The sequence below is a fragment of the Ammodytes marinus genome (assembly GCF_949987685.1).
Source record: "Ammodytes marinus genome assembly, chromosome: 15".
NCBI lineage: Eukaryota > Metazoa > Chordata > Actinopteri > Uranoscopiformes > Ammodytidae > Ammodytes > Ammodytes marinus.
The window spans coordinates 13,623,426-13,640,669 of NC_137219.1; the positions used below are offsets into that span (position 1 = coordinate 13,623,426).

The 17,244-nt window shown below is 40.9% G+C and overlaps 2 protein-coding genes across 2 annotated transcripts; one reads left to right on the forward strand and one right to left on the reverse strand.

Annotated features, from left to right (window-relative positions):
* The first annotated feature begins 233 nt into the window (after window positions 1-233).
* Window positions 234-2,277, forward strand: iah1 (isoamyl acetate hydrolyzing esterase 1 (putative)). Its single transcript, XM_080042341.1, has 6 exons — window positions 234-345; window positions 443-495; window positions 568-719; window positions 1,302-1,463; window positions 1,562-1,683; window positions 2,097-2,277. Exons 1-6 carry the CDS (start codon window positions 244-246, stop codon window positions 2,271-2,273), a joined length of 768 nt encoding a protein of 255 aa, XP_079898467.1. The 5' UTR covers window positions 234-243; the 3' UTR covers window positions 2,274-2,277.
* A 1,596-nt stretch (window positions 2,278-3,873) lies between these two features.
* adam17a (ADAM metallopeptidase domain 17a) lies at window positions 3,874-17,012 on the reverse strand. Its single transcript, XM_080042339.1, has 19 exons — window positions 16,833-17,012; window positions 16,400-16,532; window positions 15,237-15,370; window positions 14,807-14,895; window positions 13,732-13,921; window positions 11,931-12,061; window positions 11,646-11,732; window positions 10,261-10,383; window positions 9,626-9,770; window positions 9,269-9,360; window positions 8,651-8,803; window positions 7,916-8,115; window positions 7,675-7,778; window positions 7,428-7,562; window positions 6,850-6,980; window positions 6,607-6,685; window positions 6,353-6,441; window positions 6,198-6,257; window positions 3,874-4,303 (listed from the first exon to the last, which is right to left on the reverse strand). Exons 1-19 carry the CDS (start codon window positions 16,945-16,947, stop codon window positions 3,881-3,883), a joined length of 2,613 nt encoding a protein of 870 aa, XP_079898465.1. The 5' UTR covers window positions 16,948-17,012; the 3' UTR covers window positions 3,874-3,880.
* Window positions 17,013-17,244: the final 232 nt, after the last annotated feature.

A 17,244-nucleotide genomic window follows, 5' to 3' on the forward strand; every position in this document is an offset into this window, starting at 1 on the left:
TATGAAAGAGGCTAAATCAAATTTCTGCCTGTGGCGCTTGATTTTTATTTTGTACAGCCACTTAATAAAGGTCTAATGCATTTATATGTTGTTTCCCAAATGTAATAAAACCTGCAAAACATTTGACTTTACATAAAAACATTATAATGATAAACAATTAAATATGTTAAGAACTTTATTTTGAAGTATCATAACGGCCCCACCGGAAGTTATTTTCATCCCGTGCAGCCCAGCCCGATACCTATGGTTCCTACCAGTCTATGGTTCCTATACAGGTTCATGATGTCCAGGCTCAAAACAGTAGTTTGGCCTAAAGTGATTTTATTTGGGGACTCCATCACGCAGGTGAGCTCGTGCTTGAACCCGATTTTAAAGGGTATAACATTATGCCGTGAAGTAATTCTGGGAGTAATTATTCTTCTGTTTGTTCTTCCTCTTTCAGTTTTCGTTTCAAGCCAATGGCTGGGGCGCAGAACTTGCCGACAAACTTGCACGGTATGTATTTTATTGACCATACAATGCTTCCTTTGAATAATATGTGAAACTGTCGCATGTTTTTCCATTTAGAAAGTGTGATGTGGTGAACAGAGGACTGTCGGGCTACAACTCCAGGTGGGCGAAGATAGTTCTCCCCCGCCTCATCCACAGCCAGGATCCCGCTAACAACAACATCGCTGCTGTCACTGTCTTCTTTGGAGCCAACGACTGCTCACTGGAAGGTACAAATTCACCGGCACAACCGGATTACACCAGTTTTATTTCACCACATAGTTTCCGATATAATTCTCTGAAAAGAAAAACAACTATGTAATTTAATGCAGGGAAAATAGAGACATTACTTCCAATAAAGTAATTAGTGGTGCAATATGTCAGCTGGATTTGCAAAAATACAATTCAATATTGTCTTAGTGGCGAGTTTCCTAGGTAGGCTTACACGTAGGTAAAACAAAAGCAGTCTAATTTCTACACACCCTCATAGAAAGAAAAAAAATTGAAATTGTGCACATGAAGTGCTTACTCATATTATTTGTGAGTTTGATACATCAGAATGAAAGCATTGTAATGGTTGAAAAAAAAATAAAGAAAATGTATTGTAATTTTTTTCTTTATTACTGCCTGTCCACAGTAGGCTATAGAGGCAAATAGGAAGAAGCATAAACACTTTTAATGATTCGATATTGTCCGTTTGAAAAACCCTTTTCTTTTGACATAGAAATAATGTGACTTAATAGTAAATCATCCAGCTCTCCTAATGTTCCGTTGTAATTTTGCCTCCTTGTTGATGTGTGGCTGTAATACAGATAGAAACCCCCAGCAGCACATTCCCCTGCAGGAATACTCCGAGAACCTGAAGGAGATCACCCGGCTCCTGGCTTCAGCTGGAGTGTCAGCAGACAGAGTGATCTTCATCACCCCTCCACCTCTTCACGAGCCAGCCTGGGAGAAGGAGTGCATTTTGAAAGGTGATCACTTCACTCCACTTCACACCATTTCTGTCGTTGCACAGTTCAGGCCACAGAGATCACGTCTTCATGTCTGATTTTTCTCTCTTCTTTTTCAGGATGTCCTCTTAATCGCCACAACTCTGTAGCGGGGCAGTATGCCCAGGCTTGCGTCCAGGCTGCTGGTCAGTGCGGAGCAGATGTCCTGGACCTGTGGACACTCATGCAAAAGGACGGACAGGTGGGACAAATATCACAGTGACTGCTGTGTTTTTAAACATCAGTGTAACACTTTTAACACTCTCAGTTCATTTAAATCAGATTAGCTTAACAGAAAACAACATGTCCACAAGCAAGCATACAATTCAATATATACAGAATAACATTTCCAAAAACAAAATGAGTATTAAATCAATATTCAATGGGATTTTTAATTGAGCGTTTCCTCTTTTATTTCACCACCCTGCATATTTCTTTTCAGGAAATAATGAGATGATCATTGACCCGTAAAGCATTACTAGAACAGGCAGTACACAATTCTAGATAAATATAGTGATTGTAGTAAATTTATTTGTCATTGTACACCATTTTCTTTCTCTAAATCTGTCTTTTAACTATAGCCTCCCTGCGGACGTTTTGTCCTTTGCTCCACAGGACTACACGGTATACCTTTCCGATGGGCTGCATCTTTCAGAGAAGGGAAACCAGTTTGTGGCTCAGCACCTTTGGGGGCTGCTGGAGAGCCGTGTGGTCGACCTGCCCTTCATCCTGCCCTATTGGGGAGACGTGGACATAAAGAGCCCAGAGAGTAGCCTGCTCTGTGACCAGTGAGGCAAAGGATCTGGACACAAGTCAACACCACAGTTCATGGGTTGCACTGAGTCAGACACTTTCATGCTGTGAAACAATAACACAGCTGTGAGTTGTATATGCCAATCTATCAAACATGAGACCATGTATGCATGTTTGAAATGCACAATAAAGATTTTTTTTTTATTTTGAGGTGTGTGCAGGTTATACAAGCAAAGTACTTTTTTAAAAAATGATACATTTATGAGCATAGAAACAATAATACACATAGGAATTAAAGACACAGGAAGTCTGCTGATTGTGTAACAGTTCACATCTATCCAGAAGAGTCAATGTTTTTTTGCCCTTGACTACAGTTATGTACATGTTGTAGGCCTACCATTTTAACCTAACAAAGCAGGCAACATTGGTGAGACAGCTCAAAATGACAGTTGCATAAACTCACATTGGCAGAAGGAGAGAAAAAAAAAAAAACATTTGACCAACACAGGCCTCTCCTCAAAATAAAATAAAAATTCAGGATTGTCCAGATTCATGTTAACGTTTGCTGGGTTTTTGCACAGAAATAAGTCGTCTGAGAACGGTTAGGCACAAGATCATGCAAAAAGACACAGTCTTGTTTCATGGAGGGATGGACCAAGCAGAGAGAACACATGACACTTAACCGTAGCTATATGGTCTTGTGAGACTTCAGTATTGTTCCCTTAATTGCAGTTTCAACATTCTGGACAAATTAATAGAGTAATACTGAGAGACAAAATGCTCCATCCGCGCACAGTATTAAAACATTGCATCTTTTAAAAGGATACATTGATGACACAAAGCACAATAACAACATGTATACAACTTATTTCAATTCTCCAGTGATGTGAAAAATACTTCAAGTGCAGTTATGACACAGACATTCAGGCTCTTTCAAAGGCTTTGCCGCTTAACATTTCACAATGAAAAATGTCCTTCTAAGGGAACCTTACAACAGCTACAGCTAATAAGATTGTTACATTGTTCACCTGCTGAACTGTTCATGTTGCGAGGTTGAGTTATTTTGTGCACAAGCATTTAGGCAACAACAGGCTGTTAACAAGATTTAGGTTTTATGATCCACCATCATGCTCACTTTTTTTTCTCACACTGGCAAAAGTAGACAGAGCCTTGGGATTAACGTAATTGTTTCCATCTGGTTTGTTCTTGTAAAATTTGCATAATCATAAACCATTTAGCCACTGGGTTTCAATATAAAAGCTAATTTAACTGATGGGGAAGCGGTCGGCGGTACATTAATTTCCCACTGACCTAATTAGAACTCCCAGGCTTCATCTGGCCCCCTTAATGGAGAAAAGGCACCACATTATTTCACCACAGGCACACAAAAACATGATTACTAACTGTTGTATTTGCAGTGAGAGCGATAAGAGTCTACTCGTGTATTTTCTGCATGGCTTTTAAAACCAAGTTACAGCTGACTAAATAATATCCACATCTAGATTTGCAACAATAAATCTGACCTTCATAGTGCGTTTGCTTTTAATCTTCAACAGTTTGTGATTTTGCGATAAGAAGAAATGCACATGATGCGGTATGTATTTTGCATGTTGCCATAAAAACACCTTATCAGTTGCTGTTTGCTCTCAGCACTCTGTCTCTTTAGTGTCAATGCAGTCCTGCCTCTTGAGGCGCCGCCGGTCCCTGGCTGACGCGTTCGGCTCGGTCAGATCCTCGTAGGAGGATTTCGTAGCCGACAAGCAGGCTCCTGCGGTTGTGAAATCGTCCGACGGGCCCTCCTCTCCCGGGTGAGAGTCGCTGCTGGTGTCCTCCTGGATGGTGGCCAGGGCCCCTGCGCTGTCCGGGGTAGGGACGTAGCTCGGGCCGGGGGCCGGGGTACTGGTACTGACCCCGGGAGGAGGAGGGGCCCCGCCCAGGCTCTGCTGCTGCTGCTGGGGCTGTAGGGCCAGGGAAGAGGGCGCGGTCCGGCCGGCGAAGGAGAAGGGATGCTGAGGAGGCTTGACGATGCGCACGGACGCTGACTCGAGGTTGCTCAGCATTTCTTGACTCTGGAGACGGAAAGGACACCGTGTTAGGACGGAAGCACAACAAAGCTGAAGGTCTCCGACTGAGGTGGGATCCATTCCCTTTTTACTCCATTCATACTCCATCAGATATTTATCCTGATGGTCAGGGTTTAACATTAATTGGTTAATGAAAACACTAAAGCTGTTTCCATTATGCTTCAAGGGAAGTTCAGTAATAGCCATCTGTTATAAGCATCCCATTATGATCCCTAAAACTCTCTTTAAAAGTGGGAATGAGTAAAACAAACATTTCTCATTGTAGACATTTTATCTTGTCAAACAGAGGTGTAGCAGCTAGCTAACATTAACAATGGCTGCTGTCCATTTAGTGGCAGATATTGTGCATGCACATACATGACTTATGGTCACACCAAAATGGAATCAAGCCATCATTAATGTTATCAGTTGCTCGTCCCGAAAAATGTCTGCCGTGAGAACGGTTTAAAGAGGAATGTACAATCAGTCTCAACGTGTTCCCAATCAAACCTACAAATGACTTAACAGTGCAGACATCCATTACAAAAAGAAAAAGGTAAATAAAAAAGAACAATCACCTACAGGACAATACCCTCCTCATGTTGTGGCTTTGAACAGCAGCAGATGCAAACTGAAAACGTTGACACACACTGCATCCGATTTCACAAACAACAACAAGGTGCAACCTGTTCATTCCTCCTCCGTCTCTCTCTCTGTTTGAATACTCCTAAAATGCAATCTTGCGTTCTTGAGGTAATTTCTGATCAGATAAATCTCATATATGAGGGACACACTTAAAGCTGTTTAGTCACATTAAATGATTAGCTTTAGTTTGCGCCTCTTAGAGGAATGTCTCACCTTTGTTTGAGGTCTGCAAATTTGCAACCAGATCAGTGATTACGTCAAGGAGTAAGCGACTGCAGGAGTATCCCAAACTTGGGCCACCGACCATGCACCAACATGGACTCAATGAGAACGTATCGCAACACCAAACCATGGAGGCACACGCACTCACCTATGGCGGGAGCTCTACTACAAACTTCCACCATCTGCTGCAGTTCCAATGAGAATGGAAAGGGCCAAGGCAAAGAGTGACGAACAGGTCAGTCGGAGCTTGAATCTGGCATTGACACTGAGGCCCCCTTACTGACAAATGAGCTGACCAATAGTTCCAGTCAGAAGCTTTCTAAGATTCTAAATCAATTTGTGTCCTGCCGTTTTGCCTGCATGTTCAAAACTGTGGACCATATTAGCACCAAATTTTTCAGGACTGTCTTGGGGATGATGTTAGATAAGTAATTATTAGGATTTTGGGTATAAACGTTTTGAAGTAGCACATAATGAAATAAATATGGCAAATAACAAAAGTTGACCTCCAATTTTTTACTCACTAGTATCAAACTTTCTTGAGAATCAAATGTGAAAATCCAACTTGATTTTTTTTTTGTAAAGAGAGACCCTTTACTTTTATCTACTCAAAAGCTCAGCTCATCTGCATTTTTAAGACTTAAATCCGCGCACACGCTGACTTGAATTGAACCTCTCATCAGAGGCAATTAACAAAGTTACAGATATATTAAAAGCCAGTTATAATGCTATTTTTACATTTCAGCTTTTTTGCAACCACTGTCAAACAAAGCCGAGATACATTTGGTTTTACTGTCTGTATTTAAATCCTATTGATGTTCCTGTGAGCAGGATGTTTTGCTGGATTGTCACATCTAGTTTAAATGTTGATGGAACAATTTGACCTGCACAATCAACCTCAATGCTTGTCGTCTCCCTCCCTCATTAAAGTTGTCAGTATGTTCAAGAAAAAGAGAGCGTTAGTATGGTTAATGTTGAAGCAAGGCTAGTGCACAGGATCATATATGGGTTTTTAGAAAGATGAGAAACTTACACTTGGAGGGTAGTAGAAAGTCTTTGTGTCCTCCTCATATTGCTGGTCAAGACGTTTGTCCTGCAGAAAAGAAAAAAAAACACACATTACTTATTATTAATGGCAGACTAAATACAGATGGAAGCAGTGTAAATTGATTTCCTGAAGTGTCTTACCACACAGTGTACCAGGATACTGAGAGGGATCCAGAAAACCAGGGAAAACACCACGACAGAGCCCACGATGTTGTCAGACAGGAACTTCCCTGATGGAGGTGGCGTTGAGGAAAAAAAAAAAAAGTTAAGGAGAGCGACAAAAGGGTCAGGTCTGTACCGGACTATAGCCTTCAGCAAAAACAAAACAAAATCCCAACTTCACATCATCATGTGGGTTGATTGGATAAGAAAGTGGCCGGTTGAAACTAACTTACCAAACGTGTTTATGTCCAGCTTGTCGATAAAATCCCACAACCTCTCGATCACGTCCTGCACCTGCTTAATGCACTTGCCCTATTTCAACCAGAGACATTTCTCCTAAATCATCGTACAAAATGGGAAATTCATACCATTTCTTGAGACAGTTAGGAACTTAGGAAAAACTAGAATACTAAACATGTTGGGAGGATCGGCTGTCTGTCAAACGGTGCACAAATATAACAGATTTGGTGACTCACGCCCTCGTCACAGTAGCCCACAGTGCAGGGTTTTCCTTTGCGAAGATAAAGTAAACTGCCGTTGGTTTGGGTGAAGGGAGTGCAGGTGCCATCTTTTCCTCTGCAGCACACTTTACAGGAGTCCTCAGTCTCTGCAAACAACATCAACAGAGGCGGTGCACACATTAACTTTATTTTACAGAATATAGATTACAGGAATTGTTCAGGATCACCTCGTTCATTCAGACAATTTCTTAAAATCTTCTAAAAATCCACTACGATCTGGAAAAAATCCGATATCTAATGTAAATGTTCCAGAAAGTAAAGAAACACTTGTGTTAGGATAAAACTTAGTTTGAGTGCAAATATGAAAATTGGCTAAATTGAACACAAAAACCCATATTTTCTTCCCGGGAGATTACCTTAGTGTATTATTGACAACATGTTCCTGAATACCACAAAAAATATGTAATCTAATCTCTCTAGTACATACATAATTAGCTCAGACTGGCATGTTCCATAATGTAAGCGAGACAATCCGCTTAAAGCTTTCATCAGTTATTTCTCCCTTGACCGTGTGACAAAAGGTTTGCTCTTACCGTTGCAGGCGCAGGACTGTAGGTTCTGCATGGCCTCACAGAAAGGGTTGCACTCTCCATTGAGACACCGGCCATTGTCGACACACACCGTGTTTTCCACAGCGTTTTCAGGAGGTGGACACTGACTGCTGTTGCCTAACGTGTAGGAAAGAGTGGAGAGATTTCGGTTTTCAGTGTTCAAAATTTATAATTCAGACTTTCAGTTAACGCTGCAGTTCTCGTGTTAGGCCAGCAGGAGGCAGCTAACCTGTGCAGGAGGACAAGCCTTTACAGGTTGCGCTAATGGGTTCCTGGCACCTTTTTCCTGCCTGCTCAAACATGCAATTCCTACAGCAAGGGCTGTTTCTGTCGCTGTGGAGAGAACAGAGACGTGTGAGTGCATGTTGTGACTAATACCACAGAGAGGACAATCTGCAGTTCAATCAATAAATAGTTTTTAGTGTGCATTTAGGCTTAGGTACAGTTTACCCGTGTCTTGGATCTCATACCTGCACTGTGCACTGCTTTTGAAATGGCAGTCGGATGTGCAGCAGGGGTCGTCATTGAGGTTGAGTAGCCCGGGGTCACACTCCTCCCCAGCCTCCACTCTGGAGTTGCCGCATACCTTACTGTTCCTCTCCTTGAAGCACTCGGGAGCCTTAAAACGTAACGTCTTTCCAACGGAGATCTTGCTGCAGTTGGAGAAACGCTTTAGGGGGGATGGAGAAGTATACGGGGGTTAGTTATTAACTAGGAGTGCTGCTTTATTCTCAACCGTGAAAGACAGTGTGGCTAAGGACTGCTATGAAGCTAAAATAGTACAGAGTTCCATAGCCTATGTACACATTTGCATTGATGCATACTGATGGGATTTTAAGCCTTGCAGGTTTGACCTTTGCAGAACAAGTCACAACAGATAAAGGGCTGAAAGTACTTTTCACCATAAACTGCAGCAAAAGTCATGTGTATAATAGCTGTTAAAGCCAATGGCGGAGGTGGCACAGAACAATTACAGTCTGTCATTAGATTTCACAGGAACAAGTGTGACTCACATTTATCCAACCCTCTGTAGAATAAGCAACTTATTTACAAATGGCTTTCACACTTCATATCTTAATTTTCATTTACTCAGTGTCCTCAAAAACTGTCAGCTAGTGTGCCATACACCAAAGCAGTTACTGGATAGTTATGCAAGTTAAAGTTGAATTACACAATTTAAAATTGGTCACTTTGTGGGAAGGTACCTTGTTGTTGTAATGGTCTCCGCTCACAGCAATAGGGTACATGACAAACTTCCCCCCCTGGTCGTCAGTGGGGGCACAGTGTGCTATGTTATCGGGATCGTGCTCTGCTCCAAAGTTATGGCCTAGCTCATGAGTGGTCACCAGATCTGCCTCCTGATTGGACACCAGGTTTAAATGAATATAAAAACACATAGTTTAATGTTGTGTCCATGTATCAATAAAGAACAAATTGCATAAACATTAAGTAGTTTGAAGGAATAAATGACTGACGGGCACAATGTCTTTACTACAACAACTTATAGCACTGATTTCACTGACAAAGAAACGTGTACAGTATCATAGAGGCTACAGAGATACTCTCCCAAAACCTAGCTCACATTCATGTTTTGAAACTTGGGTGACAGTAACTTTCTTGCACCTCTGCACAGTTTGGAATTTAGGTGTCAAAATGCAGCCGGGTTAGCTTCATAACTCACAACACCCACACAAAAAGGTGTGTATGGTCCACTTAGATCCTTAAAACGTTTCCATGTAACGTAACCTACTTGATTAAACTGAGTGCATACGGTGACTTGTTTAGTCAAAGATGAAGATTGAAAATTGGGGTAGAAAACCGACCTTTGTCAGGATGGTTTTGCCAAAGTTCTTGGTGCTGGTCAGGCCTGTGTTGAGGTAACTGGGCTTCTTCGCAGAGAGAGATGGGTAATATGCTACAGGACGACACAATCAAAGAAAGATGTTAGTATGGCTTTGGCTTTACAAATATTTACAGTTTTTTCTGCACTTCCATGTTATTTTTTTTTTAAGCAATTCTGTCCAATATGTTCAAACAGCTTCATACAGTACTTTCAATACACATGAATGTAACAGTTTCTCATGGATTTTCCAACAGACGTCCTTTAAATGACACATAATAACCCAACAGGGAGATAACTCTTTAATGCTTAGCTTATCAAAACAAAGCCATTTCCTTACGTTTTGGGCAGAGGCCACCCAGGGCCTGAGGTTTGGAGGGGGCCACGTAGGCCAGCCCCAGTGTGCCCTCATCGAAATCCTGGTAGGTGAAAAGGTGGGCCAGGCACGCAGCTGAGGCGTTGTCGGCTATGTCAAAGCTGAATTGCTGAGGGACACAAGGAGAAGAGTTTTCTACCAACATTTGTCAGAATTAGAATCAATCAGTTTTGTAACACTGTAGAATGATCCCTTTTAAAACAGTTTGGTGACTTAAAAAAAACACAACCAATTGTAAAACCATAATTTATCATAATCTAAATCAGAGCTCTGACACCATGAGGATAAACTGTAGTGTTATGGCAAGTATTTTTCAGTAAGGGAGCCTGATTCACTGATGATAATCACATGCTGTTGGTAGAATTCAGTTGGACTGGAGCCAATCTGTTCCAATAAATTAGCATTACATAAACACAGAACAAAGACGTTTTATAATGATTCATTAGATTTGATATTAAATAATTGAACCAATCTTTAATATTCTTGCACTGGCATTTCTTGTTACTCATCAGCCAACTGTTGTTCTAAAAGATTTTTGTGTTCATACTGAAGAAATGTTTTTCTGTACATCTGTACATCTCTCGGTTAATCTCTCCTACCTCCAGGAGTTTCTTCACGTCCCAGACTTCCCTTGTGGTAGGACTATTCTCCATGTTATAGTGGACCCAGACGGGGCCAGCGCGGACGGGGGGAGGCTTTGTAGGCTCCTTATTGATAATGATCTGAGAAGAGAAACCAGTAGGGTGAACAAATCATCAAATATAATATATATTAAAGGCCTACTTCACCGGTTTGAATATGAAGGTGTATTGAATTTAAAAAACGTACTTTGTAAATATTACTGTGATGTCACAGTAAAAGACATCACAGTAATATTTACAAAGTAAGTTTTTTTTTAACCCTATATTTCTCTTTCTGTGATGTCACGAGAAAGAGAAATATAGGGTTAAAAAAAACACTCTTTCTGCCTTTTCTCAGGCTAGGATGAACCGATTTCTATTTTTTTCGCACATTTATACTACATAGGATCTCAGAATTCAATACACCTTCATATTCAAACCGGTGAAGTATGCCTTTAAGCAATTAACAACTCTCTAAATCAATGTCACTTAAAACATTGTCAATCAGATCTATTTTTCTTTTCAATATCTTAAATATATCTAAATAGAACATTGAAAAAAAACTAAGCAGCTAAATGAATGCATATCCTGTCAATGAGAAATCGCAAGACTCATGGTGCGACAAACAGTGTCTCCATTCATTCCCAACAGAATGTGGAACAAATTCAACGACCCCACGAGGCTTGAACAAAAGCTTTCAGTTCCTCTTTAAAGGGCAGTTTACACTGATGTCAGCGTTTATTCTAAGCTTCACTTCCGGTTGGGACTCCATGTAAAACAAATGCCTTGTTTTCACTGAGCAGTACAGTTGGCTTCTGCACGGCAGCATCTGGCTTGTGTTTCCACTGCCAACAGTACCCATAGTTGGTAGGTGTGGCTTATTCTGGAACACGATAGCCGCGGTCAGATTTGAGACAGTCATTGGGTCAGAGCCATTAAACGGAAGCTACTTAACTATCGTGACATTGTAGCAGCGGGATAGTATAGCCCAAACAAAATAAAGCTGCATTTCTCTCAAAACACAAGACTCTTCATTCTTGCCGAGGTGACAACACAGTACAAGCAGTTTATCTCTTGCACAGAGATGGGGACTCTGTAGACCAATCAAGGGACTGCAGTGTGTAGCTCCAGCCTTTTGGGATCCTTTGGTACCGCTTGGTACCCCAACTAAAGGGTGACAAAAATAGGTATGGCGCCGTCGCTTATTTTGGTACCCTTCCCAACTTTTGACAATTGAAACTAAAATAAATGCGTGCTGTGCCATTCCAAACCACTCAGTGGAAACAAGACTAAAACCATGCTGTTGGGAGCAGTGTTTAAAGAAAGAGCACAAATTGTTTCAGAAGTCAGACTGCAACATTCACCTGACGGATCTGGAGCCCGTAGCCTGTGAATTCATCGTCCCACGTTGTGTTCCTATAAATGTCATCGACTCGATCGATCAGCTCAATCTAGAAGGAGAAAAAGAACAAAAAAAACTGTTGTACAGCAAGAATGATTAATGTACAGCAATAAACAATACTACAAAGACTACCCCAGATATATTACAAATATTATATATAGATTACAGATGTGTTAATTTGATGTAAAAACAAAGAAATACTTTCTGCAGTGACTTATGTTTTGTACACAGCATCATAAAAACAGACCAGGTAGTTGAGGGTGACGCTCTCTTGTCCGCGGCCCATGTGTTTAAAGAAGCGGTAATCTGCAACCAGCAACAGGGGACAGGTGTTCTTTTTGTGATCATGAGCCTGTCTCTTCTCTCTGTGGTGGTAACCTACGAGGAAGATGCAGCAGGTGAAGTGGCGAAATGAATATTGAAACAGACAGTAAGGTACGCTTACATAAAGAAAGCTACATCAATTCTTCAAGATGTCTAACAATGAGGTCATGCTCCAGTATCCCATTGCTAATTGCCCTCATTTTCACATTTAGCAGCACGTCTTCTTTTTGTTTGCCAGTGAACTTATAAAAGCTCTGGCTCTGTCCTTAAAGCCAAAATTAAATCAGTTTACTTTACAGTAGAGTCCATAACAATAATTATATTAATATATATACTAATAGTGATAAGTGTATATTCTGACTGCTGGAGGAGCAACCACAGTAAACTAAAGTTGACTTCACAATAGAGCGTACAAGGTTCAATTATCCAGCTAGGGCAGAAGTTTGGGGGGGTTTTCACTTCTTTTAAAAACATTTTGTGTTGAATCTGTTACAACATAACTTGACTCTTCCAAGTGCAGAGAATCAATTGAAGACTTATCTTTTGCAATACAGAGATGTAACTAATGTTTACGGCTTCATCCGTGATTCTAACCCTAGCCCTTGGGCAAGTGGCTCCCCAGAACTATGAATAAAACAAACCAAGTTCAAGTTCACTGAAATGTTAACATGTTAAAGGAGAACCTTACTGTTTTAATTTGAATATAACGTTCTAACTCAAACTACAATAGTTTTAGAAGCAAAAAGACAAATATTCCTCCCACTGTGGTGATTGTGCAGTTATACAAAGTTATTTTCCGGTTCATTTAACTTTATAGCCCTTCAAATTGCTTCCCCTGGTCATGTGTTTTCCCTCACAAACACTCTAGATCCTAAACCGCTGGTCTATAAAATGCTACTAATATAGTTGTCCCCAGTGATGTCTTAAAATGTAGCATTTAGCAGTTTATAAATAGCAACAAATTGTCAAATATTTTAAAAAACTGAGGTAGCCATCCGTTTTATCTCACTGCCAAAGAAACCCATCATGGAAAATCTCATAGCTAAACTCTAACAGTCAGTTGAAAAATAAACAGATAAGGACAACAGGAAGGTCTCATATCTGAGCATTACATCATACACTTGGCTATGCACTGTATAGAAGTGTGGGTGTGTGCTGCCCTGGCTTCCACAACGAGCCGTGGGAGACCAGATTCATCTCATTGGGCGGCAGAGCCTTCATGAATTTTAATGCCTCCTCAATAAGAACCGTCACCTCAACTTATATCCTCAGTGAGTGCTTTTCAACCAGCAGCCAGGGAGAGGTGATTTAGATGTCTTCTCTGCGCATATTATCACTGCTACATGCTTTACATTGTCAAAGCAGCACAAAAGAACCAAAAAAAACATTTGGTTGTTACATAATAACCACTTGTCAGCAGTGTGTGTGCGCATCACATTTATAGTTAAAAGGCCTTTTATTAAAGTGACTGTTCTATCCAACACCCACCTCCTTTGTCTGACTACTACAGCCTCCTCCTTCCTTCTCTCCACCCTTAAACATTTGTTATCCTCCTACTCTTTACCATCCACAACAAGAGCTCAGAGCCTGGGCTGCTGCACCCCCGTTTGAGGTCTCCAGCCCCCGATATACTTCGTTCTCCTCCTACACATTTCCACTACACAGGCAGAAAGATATGAATGCACTACATTCCCGTAGTGAAGTAAACGCATAGCCATGCTCACCATTTCCTTGGTCCGCCTCCTCCCGCAGGTTCCAGTCCCCCCTGGCGGTGCGCGGCAGCAGGTCCTTGGCCTCTGCGTGGACGTAACCACACACTTTGGGAGAGGCGATGCGGCTCAGGTTTTTAATGTCTTCCGAGCGATAAACCAGCAACCTGCCATTGGTCGGGGAATCTGTGAACCTCCACAGGGGCTGGATGGGCCGGAGAAAGAGAGGGGGTGCATTAGAGAACAAACAGAGGAGTCACAAGGAGGAAGAGAATGTTTAGGAGAATAAAAATAAGAGCCACAGAGAGAGAGAGAGGAAGAAAATATAACGGCCGCTTATTTAGGCAAGGAATGACGGTGTGAATAAAGACAGATAGGAAAGGCAGTGGCGTAGAACACTTTAAAAGAATGCGATGTCACCGAGAGTGGCAAGACATTTAATGTATTCTAACTCTGCAGTAGAGCAATGATTAAGCTAAAAGCTTCTACACTGATTAACCAAACCGGATCTAAAACAAGAAAATTAAGATAAGTCTCAAAGTACTATACCTTCAATGGAATTGTTTAAATTCAGAACCAATTTGCTGGACAGCAGAGCAAAATGCGTCACTGTCTAATACTTGACAAAATGCAATTTATGAGTTGCTTTTAAATCCCTACACTATAGATGACTATAGAAATGCTTTGGTGCAAACGATCCTCCACATGACTCTTAACTGTTATATAAAGGCATTAACTATCGAACTCTCCATTTTCTTTTAGATTCCCTTACATCAGCTACAAGTTGAGATTGAACTAGTGAATCAGAACCCACAAACCACACAGAGTAAGCTTTGATAATATTGCCAGAGACAGAAAACCTGGGTTATTCTATGAAAGGCAATCGCTAGTACATCAACACCAACCACATATTTGCGCCCAGTTATTTTTTTTTTTATTGCAGAGAAGCAATATCTAGAAAAAGTTGCCCACACCGAGAAACTTCCTAGATTTAGAGCACTGCACTGTAGCACACTGTGTTCAGTTAATATTTCGGGGCAAGTTAAAAGGGGTTCTGCACAGAAACAATGATTTTACAGCCACTTCTAACCTCTATGTTGTACTCTGCTTCGTCTGTGAGAATGTGAGCAGAGAACTCATCTCCTTCTATGTGAGCCTGCACACGGGAATTCTCCTCTCCTGTAAAACACAAAACAAATAAGGTTACTTTTATTAAAAGGAGGGACACAGGCAGTCAAAATGTCAGCAATCTACTAAGTTAAGGTGCAGAGATACATTAACCTACTATCGTGCCAGCCTGTGTCAACTTACCGGAGCCAACAGACAAATATTTCACTTCATATTTGGAAGAAAGGGGTAAACTACCTAGTTAGAATTTCAGATGAAGGTCTATTTGCCCATTACTCCTCTACCAAAAAGCAGAACAAAAAAAATATCTTAGATATAAAAAATTAAAAAATATCAGTGGATCCCTGATCCTGTGTCATTATAATATAATAATAGTCAAGTCATTCACTCACCAACGAGATGTCCAGTGAAAAAGTTCTGAAGCTGGACATCGTAGTTCTCCTCTCTCCCATGTTCATCCACAAACACAGCTTTGAAGTTTTCAGTGAAAAGGTCCGTGTTGGTGGTCAAGTAGAGCTTGAAATTTCTGAAAAGAGTTTATCTGCATTAACCCAAACACGATAACATGGCGGCTTTCTAAATTGTGAGAAGACACATGGAATAGCCTTGGTTTAGAGCCACAAACAACAACAAGTTGAGAGGGGCATTGATCAAGTGTTTCAGTCTGATCAATTAAATGTTTTCCATCTCAATACATTACTTTATTGGAGTTATTGGTTACAGACAGTGGTTAATAGTATGTCCTGTTCACACAGGCTTTGAATCGATCCCTTCTTAGCTTGTAAATGATGGTGCTCAAATGACCCAATCCTGGTCAAGTAGAAAATTGCATGAGAAAGATCAGCTGATGCTAAAATAACTCTTTCAGCAATTTAAGACATATTTGAGAGCAGTTAGTGGATAAATTCCTCTGTTTTCTAGGGAAACAAAAAAACTTATGTTGAGACATACCCACAAATAACAGATTCTGACTTCATCAGTATGAAGAGATTATCCCCTGAAAATCAAACATGTAAGATATTTCCAATGCTGATCAGATTCAGATCATGTTGCCTTCGGCAATAGCATTTTTACTATTCAGTCGAACATAAGATCTGCTGTGTGGCCCCTACCTGTGTTTCTGACAGTTTTATCTGCATTGTTCTATTGGCAAAGTTACCACAATGTAATACAGACCAAGTAAAATGATCCTTTTATACTCAGTGCTCACCGCTTTCTCTCTTTTTTCTCTCCCCTATCTTAAAAGTATTTATCTTATTCATTGAAGTTGCATTTCTGAAGGATGGGTAGAGAGAGATAATGCCTGAAGCATGATCTTTGAACAAGGCATCCAAACCATCAAACAGGCTGTGTATTGTTGTGAATGTGAGTCTTGCCTTACATTGCAGATCCACTCAGGAGGGTTCTCTCTTCTAAACTAGTATTGTCCACAAGAATGATTACAGACTTGAAAACACGTGAACTTATCTTGCACCATTAATGAGAAAAAAAGAAAAGAAAAAAACACTGAAAAGGCTTGTGTCGGACATGAGGGTGTAGTGTAGCGGAAATCTACCTGTGCAGCGCTCTGAAGCTCACCAGGCGCTCCAGTTGGGACTGGGTGTGGACGTCCCTCTTCCTCACAGAATGCAACTGGAGGCCTGACACCGGCAGCACCTCATAGTCTGACAGGATGGAGTTCAGTTCATCTAAAAGACAAGGAGATGCGAAGATGGTCAGACACACACAACAAAGTACAAATTGTTATTGTTTGTTTGTTTGGTATCAACACCAGTCACCTCTTACACTTTTGCATCCTAGCCTGATAATGAAGTGTGTTTACCACAACATTTTAAAAATGTTATAAATAGACACATGCATAGGCCTATAAAACAGACAAATAAGCAGTTTTAAGTCACAGTAATCATTTTATACGCTCGTCGTTACTCCTAAAAGTTAGCATCAACATTAAAGCTAACGTTAGCCTGCTAGCTTGCTAAGTAACTCACCAAACTCGGGGTTTTCCTCGCGTTTCTCCTCAGTAGTAACTCTCGACTTCACCGCGCCGCTGACCCAACAAGGAGCCAGCAAGACAAATAGCAGTGTTTTTGTTATGTCCCTCATTTTTGGGCAGCTCAGTGTAGCCGTGTAAGAGCTGTCATTATCACAAGTTCAGTTGGTTTCCTGTGGACGGCTAGCTGAGCTACCCGGAAGTGCAACATCCCTTTTTAGCATGGACTGTCTATGGGACTGACTGGTCCATGGGGCTGAAGCTTTTATATACTATCTATGGACTGAAGTGACACAGGACAGGTGGATCATGTATATTAGCTATGAATAAAACATAACGTCTAATTACCACAACATAGAGATACTTTGTAGCAGTTTCCAACTCCCCTAATAAGTAAACATTTCCACATT